General features: G+C 46.3%; 1 protein-coding gene across 2 annotated transcripts; it reads left to right on the forward strand.

Moving 5' to 3' along the window:
- The first annotated feature begins 474 nt into the window (after positions 1-474).
- Positions 475-5,589, forward strand: LOC123427503 (protein LAZ1-like). Of its 2 annotated transcripts, XM_045111571.1 has the most exons (9): positions 475-665; positions 1,055-1,404; positions 1,504-1,560; positions 1,644-1,752; positions 3,361-3,545; positions 3,626-3,714; positions 4,037-4,298; positions 4,426-4,674; positions 4,840-5,589. In XM_045111571.1, exons 2-9 carry the CDS (start codon positions 1,252-1,254, stop codon positions 5,155-5,157), a joined length of 1,422 nt encoding a protein of 473 aa, XP_044967506.1. In that variant the 5' UTR covers positions 475-665; positions 1,055-1,251; the 3' UTR covers positions 5,158-5,589. The 2 variants fall into 2 exon arrangements, with proteins under 2 accessions (XP_044967506.1, XP_044967507.1); XM_045111572.1 differs by lacking the exon at positions 4,840-5,589 and having other exon boundaries at positions 4,421-4,642.
- Positions 5,590-9,487: the final 3,898 nt, after the last annotated feature.

Here is a 9,487-nt window from a genome sequence, read left to right on the forward strand (position 1 = left end):
GTTTTCTGTTTTTTCCTATCGCGTGAGGCACGGTTTTTTCGTCCGGTTTTTTTCTTCCGTTTTTTCACAAAAAGAAGTTCATCAAAACCTATCAACATGGTATCTAGTTTTGAAGATCTCAACACGAGAAAGCCAACACTGAAAACGATTCGAGATTTGAACGCACGGTTTAGGAGATAAAACGTTTTGAAAATATGGATCTATGAAAAAAAACTCTCAGGTTGCGACAAGTGACACACGCAATGCGTCATTAGTTACAACCTATAAAAATAAAAATAATCATTGAAAGATGTATTCGCTAACTACTGATTTCGTTCGACTTCCTTTATGCGGTTGACGCTTGTGGATGCTCGGCCTTTTTCGTGTGTGGGTTGCCCAACGGGCCCAAACGGGTCCAAACGGGTCTGGCCTGGTCGCCATTGACCTTTCTTCTCTCTAAGACAGCCGGTTAAATCTTCTAGGCCACGTCAGCGCCTTGAAGAAGACGCCGGGCCACAGGACAGGGGGAACAGACCGCCGGCGCCGTCACGACTCGCGACTCCCCCCGCCACCTCTTCCGCCGCGGGAAACCACGCGGAGAGCGTCCCCCGCCCGCCGCGACACCCAAATCGCCTCGATCCGCTGCACGATTGATCCACCCTGCCGCCGCCGGGGTGCTTCGCTAGGTCAGCTTTCGTTTAAATCCTTTGTGCAAGCAAGATGTTCCGTGGAGTCGAATTCGTCCGGCTTAGCCCCGTAGTCGCGCGCTTTGAGGTTCCCCTCCACCTCCTTCCGCTGTTTCTAGGATGAGGAAGTTGAGCGGCCTGAATCGCGTACTGTTTTAGGCGCCTTTTTGTCGTTGGTACTTGGTTACTCTTTCATTGTCCCAGGTCTTGCGTATGGTGGCCTAGTTGCTCTCACTTGTAGCTGTTCGCGTCCATGCTCCATTGAAACGAACTCAGTACTTTTTTTTTCATATTGGGGTTTTCTGAAATTATGTTGTTTTCGGATAATCGATAGATTGTTTGGTATCAGTGACAGGTTCAGAACTAACAAACTTGTTTCTGCTCTGCAGATAAAGTGAGGATTCTGGGAATTTGATCTAATTCGTACTACTGGAATTTGATTTGCCACTCCGGTATTGTAGACATTCGCCATTGCAACGTGTGCCTTGTGCATCTGGAGCTGCACACTGATGCTGGGAAGGTGATGTTGATTGATCTTGAGCGCTTGTGATAGTGCACAGGTTTCGAACAATTGTTCTGTTCCACCATGAGGGTCAAGCTTGAGCTCCTTATGCCCTTGATGGCGCAGTACAAAACACCCGCATGGGCCACATTGATCGCTGGGTTCTTTGTGCTGCTTGCCCTTTCCCTCTCCATGTACCTGATATTTGAGCATCTATCGGCATACAACAACCCAGAGGTTTGTGCTTTTCTGTCGCCGCGCCTTGGCATGCATATTCAACCTAGTTCTGTTTGCTGGGCATAATTTTTTTACTGTTTTTTTTTTCTACCTCTGCAGGAACAGAAATTTGTTCTGGGTGTTATTTTGATGGTCCCTTGCTATGCAATTGAGTCGGTAAAACCTCTTAAGCGATTTCTATATGTGCCAAATTATTCCAGTGATATGTTTAATGACATCGTTCTCCTTTTTTGGTACAGTATGTTTCTTTGATAAATCCAAATATCAATGTTTACTGTGGCATCTTGCGCGAGGGTTACGAAGCATTAGCTATGTACTGCTTTGGAAGATATATCACTGCATGTTTAGGTAAGTTCTGTCTAGTGACATTGTCAATTGGACATAACCCCTACTTTGTTACCTGCCGCTTTTTAGCTCTGGTTCTGGAATTGCATTTAGTATAGAGCTGGAGGATGATTAACGGTCTACTTTTAAGTGCTAATGCTAAGCTGTTTCTTTACGTCGTGTGTAAAAATTTACTCTCAGATAAATGAGGCTTTTGAACAATGCAACCTTGTGGAATGGATGCTGCATGAATTTACCATTGCGTTGTATATCTGAGAAGTGAGAACTAGAAGGGGTGGGTTTGTCAGTCGATGTATTCTCATTATAGTTATTAAAACCATACTAGAATTTCCTGGAATGAAATGGCGTCAGAGGTACAAGTGGCTCCATGACTAAAGTTGGACTGGGATTTTTTTCTTTGTAACTCAGCAGTTTAAGCAAAAACCGGTGAACTGGATGGTTATGACTGAACAGGATGGCTTAGTTTACAGAGTAGATTCCTCTTGTACACTGCTTTACTTGGGGTAATTTGGAAAATTAGTGAGAGGTAAGGTCCTAGGAAAGCAGACTAATATCACAACATAGATTGTACTTGTTTCAATGGGGCAGTGGTGACTATTGGTCAGCTTTCTGAACCGGACACCCAGCAACAGCGAGAGCCATAGATTATTGTACTCCTAGGTTCCTAGCAAGTAGCAACAGCTGATCACGCAACATCTGCTGAGTATCATGAGCCTCGTGGTTGCTGGGAGCTTGAAGAAACAGTGCCTTTCTGGGATTTACTTCTGATTCACGATGGCCAACGAGCTTGAAGAAATGGGGGTAGCACGGGAAGGGCCTCCTGATGCAATAAAAAGGAACATTGATATTATGGCCTCAAGCATCTTTGCAGCAATTCACTTGATCCTACAGTAGCCAAGCCAAGTGCATATCCATGAGACCATGACTATCCGTCTTATTAATGATGCGCCTCCTGATACGTTTGCTTTGATACTTATATTTGTGTTTAATAGGATAATCTGTCCAATTCCATTACTCTTCCACTTTTTGTGAAACAAATTTTACTTGTTTTGACATGAATAAATGCTCAATTATTTTAATTGATGTGTAAAAACTATTTAAAAATTAACTACATAATTTAAACGAGTATGAATATTTAAAAATGCTACAAATGTTAATTGGTGATCTGACCAGTAGCTGCCACATCGATTCACTGTCGGGTGCAGCTTCGGCTCTGGCGCTACTGTAAGTAGGAGTTCCCTGAAAATGATGTAAACATGTAATGCAGTCTTATCGATTACACCATATGCTAAACTACTTGGAGTTAATGCCATACAAGACTTAAAAGTAGCATTAACATAAGGCAACATAATGGAGTCATCGTTTGAAACTTTGAATTTTAAGGCCTGGTAACTAAATACCGGGGAGCACACAAAATTTACACTCAATCCAAACAGGGCCTTAGTCGTTCTTATTAATGGCTTTTGAGTGCCCTACCATTATTGTTTGATTTCACTTGCAAAGTTTTGTATCTTCAGTTTGCTGTTATGACTTGGCAATGTAGTGTTTGGTGCAGCCTGTGTATTCCCTTTTCTGTATTTCTCTTTCTTTACTCCGTGTGTTTAAATGTAGGTGGGGAAGAAAAAACGATAGCCTTTTTGAAGAGGGAAGGCGGCTCAGATTCTGGGCAACCCCTTTTGCATCATGCCTCCGATAAAGGAATCATACACCATCATTTTCCTGTGAATTTTATACTGAAACCCTGGCGAATGGGGACGCAATTTTACCAGATTATCAAATTTGGAATCTTCCAATATGTATGTCCACTGCACCGTATTGCAATTTATTAACTCTGTAAAGTTGAGAATAACTTAGTTGAAGTGTATTGCTCATGTAGGTGATTATAAAGACACTCACAGCTAGCTTATCTCTTTTTCTAGAAGCTTTTGGTGTATATTGTGAAGGTGAATTCAATTTACGATGTGGGTAAGATAATTCTCTCCTTTTTGCTTTTTAATCTCACATGGGAATAGGCACTGCACTGTCCACGCTTTGGGTTGTTTATGCCAAAGAGTTCAATGTGTAGATAGAATGTAAACTGTAGCTTTTTCATGTCATCTTTATCACGATGAATTAAACCGATTAGAACATGTTCCAGTTTTGCTCTCCAATCATCAGAAAATCTATCCAGATCTCACTCTTTCCTTCAAAGCCTAAGCTGAGATTGCTGAACCAGTTAATTGCTTTTCGGTATTGCTTATATGTTGCTTCATTTATCTTATAGCTCCTGCATATCTTTTTGATGCAGATACCCTTATTTTGCTGCAATCCTGAATTTCAGTCAATTTTGGGCCCTGTACTGTTTAGTAGAATGGTACACAGCTACCAAGGACGAATTGGCACATATAAAACCTCTGGCTAAGTTTCTTTCGTTCAAGTCAATAGTATTCTTGACTTGGTGGCAAGGGGTGGTGATTGCAATAATGTATTCTTTGGGCCTGCTTAGAAGTCCTTTAGCCCAGAGCTTGGAGTTAAAATCAAGTATTCAAGATTTCATTATTTGCATAGAGGTATTTATCTTTCCAAGTTGGTCTGTTTCTTAAAGTTTCCTTTGCTGTGACTTTTAAAAAATACTCTCCATCATGTTTCTGTGATTACCTGTAATATCTGATAGCATGGTGTGTTCCTCCAGCACAGATGGGCATTGCGTCAGCTGTTCACCTCTATGTGTTCCCTGCTAAACCCTATGAGCACTTCGTTAACCAGTCACCTGGAAACATTTCAGTCCTTGGAGATTATGCATCCTCTGACCCTATAGATCCTGAAGAAGTCAAGGAGAGTAACCGGCCGAGCAAAATGAAGCTTCCACAGTTTGAACCGGATGAGAGAAGTGCAACAAACATAAAGGAGAGTGTTCGTGACTTTGTGGTTGGCAGTGGGGAATATGTGAGTTCTGGACTTCTATTAACAAATCTTTGCTGACAATACATTTCATTTTATCATGTCTTGGATTAGTTATGTATTACAAATAAGTGGTTAGCATGTGCTGTACTCACAGTATAGTTCCCTGTTCTCATGCTTCTGTATTATTTTTCTTCCACCCACCTTTAGGTGATCAAGGACTTTAATTTCACTGTTAACCAAGCACTGCGACCTGTGGAGAAGCGGTTTGATAAGCTGATGAAAAAGAAAGACAAGTATAAGAACACCCAGGATGACAACTGGGTGAGTGCAGCATCACCAGAGAGGCCGGTTCGTGGCATTGATGATCCGCTATTAAGCGGGAGCGCAAGTGACAGCGGGGTCTTGAAGGGCAAAAAACACCGTAGAGTTGTCAACACAGTTGCTGCTGCGGATAGTTGGGGAGGTGGTGATAAGACACCTGATGGCTACGAGATAAGGGGTCGCCGCTGGGCAGTCAAGAATTGACGATTTAACCATGTGCAGGATTGATATATTTCAAACCATAACACGTGAAACAAGGAAGCGGCCTTCTGTTGCAGAAATTACTGGTAACCTTATGCAACGCTGGCCAATTTTGTTGCCTTATGCAAGTTCACGGTGTGCTGTGTTGTAGGTAGCTGCAACTCCTGAATCCTCTTGATACGGTAGTCTCTGTGCATAGCCTATTATTTCTTGTTTTTAAAAAGGACTGGTACAGGGCATTGATCATTACAAGTTCAATCGGTGTTACTCAGAAATCAGAATTGAGAAGAATCATCTTGTTGCGTACAAACGGGAGCCCCTCTACAACTGCCCCTTGTTTACCGATGTACCTAATCTTGTGATATTATTGTTTGGACATCATACTTCATTACTGTAAAGAGCTGGTGGAAATAACAATAAAGTAAATGTTGGTAATGTGTTGTATATACTGCATGATTTTTTTTGTTTTTGGCATGAAGTATATATTCCACGCATCTTGCGTGTGAGATCATTTTATGTACAGTGAATCGACGTAACCAGCGTGTCTTTACCCTTTTTATGCCCCTGTGCTCTCTTTACAATTTTTCATTCGTTAGTAAATGAAGAAAGAACATAATGTTGCTCTGTTGAGATTCTTATATCTTTCCCTGTTTCTCATACCAGTGTATAACACTTCCAGTTGATTCTTTTTCTAACTAGTGTATGACACGGTCCATTCTTTTCCGTGCTTCTCTTTAGATATTTGCTGCTGACCGTGTCTCTAGCGTATCTCAGGAGTGAAGCACGGAAAAGCATAGCGAAGATGTGTAGCCTCTGTGCTGTCTTGCCGCGATAAAAGGTGAAGGAACAAGCGGTATTGTCGGTACTGGGCCTCTCCTGCGTGATTTGCTGGGGCTGGAAATGAGCAAGCAGGGCGGCCCATTGCTGTACTCCCACGGGCCACGGCGAATCCAGTTACAGAAGAGCCACATATGCCAACAAGTACCCCCTCAAAAAACAAAAACACATATGCCAACAAGTACCTTCAGAAGTATCAATTCAACGATAGCTCACGCACAGTTCGGAGAAAGGCATAAAAAAAGGGTACAGTACAGGCCTTTTATATATAGAGTAAATAAGATATTTCTCACATACGTATCCAACTGGACGTCAAATTCCAAAGTTAAACTAGTAGTCTTCTTGGTCGAATTCATAGGTGTCAGTGTAGACCAATAGGGGCACAGTTCTGTGGCTCCAAGTCCCAAATCCCGATGCGCACAAGGGATCCACGCAAAACCCCAACCCCAGACAGACCGCACGAGGGAGTCAGCCAACGCCGGCGGAGTCTCGCGGCAAATCAGGTGGTCGGCACATTCTCGCCCCCCTAACACGGGGCCCCAGCTCCGGTGGCTCGGCCTGATTCGATTCGTGTAGGCCTCCCGATTCCTGCGGGCTGCGATCGCACCCCGCGCGATCTGGGCTCATTACGTACATCCGGGGCCACCCGTCAGTCCTCGCAATTTGGTCGCCAGGGCAGGTGAGGTGGCTGCTAGCAAAAACATTTTCCCTGTTTTTTCGTACAGTAGTGCCATCCAAACTCTGACGCTGGTAGAATCACCGTCCATCAAGAGTTGAGCCCACTTCCCATCTCATTTTGGGCATGCCGTGATCTCCTCCCCCGAGCAGAGCACAATCATACAGCCCGGACGCCTGCTGGTGATCAAAGTAGTCTGTGAGCATAATACGAGTCGATCCCGATGCCTGCCGTGTGCCCCCAAAAGTGGGCGCACGCTCCCAGCCCAGGCCATGTGCTCCTCCTATCCTCCCTGAAACTTCACTCACCGCCACCACCATGTTTTCCAGCGCCGCCTCGCGAATCATTTTGTCTTGTTGGATCACTCACCGCCTTTCGCTCCTCTGATTTCCCCTCACTCCCTTCGGTCGCGGCCGTCGGTGGGATCAAAAGGTACGTGTAGCTGCTCGTGGTAGTACAACGGAGTCCGGATACAGTGTGAGCTGGGAGTTGGGAGGACACCTGCGCTGCGCGCGCGGCTCGATCGAGTGCGGTAGCTGCTCCTACGTGCGTCAGTCGGTGATCCATGGAGCAGTTCAAGGTGTTGAATTAACCTGTGATAATTAATAAGTGCTGCTAAGTGGAGCGACAGGGTTGGGCAGCCGCTCTGGTCTGGTTTCTTATCTACAGCTGCATGAATCATGATCGATCGGTCGACCCGTTTTGGAGTGGTTGGTGGCTTGCTTTCGGCCGGGGCTATAGATAAATCATGTTGGACCGCCGCGGCGCCCACCGGGGAAGAAGATAAATTATTGTTTTTTTTTCTGAACGGGAATGGGTCATTTTCCAGTCGACACGATTAGTCTATCAGTATCAGGCCATGCTACTACTCTGCCACTGAAGGGGAAAAGAAGGGCCGTGCCTTAAAGCCACTGCTTGTAGCACAAAATCCATGCTTTCTATGTTTAGTTGAACATATCCATTACGGCATTACCCCTTTCTGTCTTTGATTTCAAAGTGTGCTCTCCTTGGCGTTTTAGCTCGTTCAGGGCAGGCCGTCGCACATGATACCGGCGTTTCACCTCATTCAGAAACATGGGCGGAGAGAGCTCAGCTGACCTTGTGGCTGCACATCGGTACGCGTGCGCCGGCGCGTCGCAGATCCATCCTTGGTCCATGGAGATGGGGGTGGGGGACGAAGCTGCTGGATTCTTTTCGGCCGTCCAAAAGGGACCAGCCTCGGGGCCTGGCCGGTGGTGAAGTTTTCTCCACCCTGGGGACGGACGTGTCGGTGCAGCACGTACGCACGTGTACCGCCTCGGCTTGACCCCGTCCGCACGCCTGCTCGATCGCCGGGCGAATGGATGGTTCCAAGCCGATTCCAGTGACAAAGCAATCACAATAAATTCCCAGTCAAGCGCCTAGAAGCGGTACGTAGCTGCCGATCCTTCTGATGAGTTTTGATTCACAAGACCGAGATGGAGATGGAGATGGAGAACCAGCGACTCATCTAAATCCACCTCTCCACTCTCCACTCTCCAGGCCAGCTCAAGTAGAAAGAGCGGGCCTCGTGGGCACGTGACACCACATTGTGAAGCGAGGCAGAATATTCCGCGAGCTCTCTCTCCGATACAGTAGTGGTAGCACTTAATTAAGCGCAAACGGGGTACAACCACGTTGTCATGAGCGATCCAAGTAGTAGTAGTAGTTGGCACTTCACTTTCTCCTCACATCACCGGGTTGATTTTGCTTCGGTCGTCTCCCTCCGCGTGCATAACAATTTACATTTTAGCCAGCCCTCCTTTACACCGTCACATTTTGTTCCTTAGAAGAAAAGCAATCACTGTAAATTTGGAGTGATCTGTAAATTTGAACAAGCGTAGAAATAATCTAGGCCTCCATCCTTTCCTGGGAAGCCATTAGCCCCTCTTTAGGTAATGCCTTGGTTTGTTTAGTCGTAGACACCTAAAAGCTAAAATCATGGGAATAGCTTAGACACAGAGCATCTCTTGTTAATCAACTGCTTTTCTGGTACCGTTGTGCTTCCAAAGTTGTATGCTAGATTTTTTTGGTCGCTTCATCTGTAAAGCGAGAGAGAGAGAAAGATTTGTTGCACACCGATTCTCATTAACATACAGGCTATTTATACATGTACAAGGGAGAGAGGATAAGCTGCCCTAACCACCCTAACTAACCCGAGCTAGAAGGAGGGGAAGTGGGGAGTGAGGCAGCGTATCTGGCGCATGCGATAACGAGCGCGGACTGGGCTCGGTCGTGGGCGATCCAGGAGCGATACGCGCGCGCATGCATGCAAGTCGTTGGAGGGCTGTTCAACACCCCCCCCCCCCCGCCCCGCAGACAAAGCGGCGGCGGAGACGCAGAGGCTGGAGCGGAAATCTTCGAAGACCGTCGCGGGCAGCCCCTTTGTCATGACGTTGGCGAATTGCTGTGAGGTGGGTACATGAAGAACGCAAACATCCCCGAGTGCGACCTTCTCCCGGACGAAGTGTATGTCGAGTTCGATATGTTTGGTCTGCCGATGATGAACCGGGTTAGCGGACAGGTAGACGGCGGAGACGTTGTCGCAGTAGACAACGGTGGCGCGGCGAACGACACAGTGAAGCTCGCCAAGGAGCTACCGGAGCCAGGAGCATTCAGCCACAACATTAGCTACGGCACGATACTCGGCTTCGGCACTTGATCGGGACACCGTCGATTGGCGCTTGGAGGACCAGGAGATGAGCGAGGAGCCGACGTAGACGCAGTAGCCGGAGGTAGAGCGTCGAGTGTCGGGGCAGCCTGCCCAGTCCGCATCGGAGTAGGCGACGATGTCGAGCGAAG

This window comes from Hordeum vulgare, chromosome 2H (genome assembly GCF_904849725.1).
Source record: "Hordeum vulgare subsp. vulgare chromosome 2H, MorexV3_pseudomolecules_assembly, whole genome shotgun sequence".
Taxonomy (NCBI): domain Eukaryota; kingdom Viridiplantae; phylum Streptophyta; class Magnoliopsida; order Poales; family Poaceae; genus Hordeum; species Hordeum vulgare.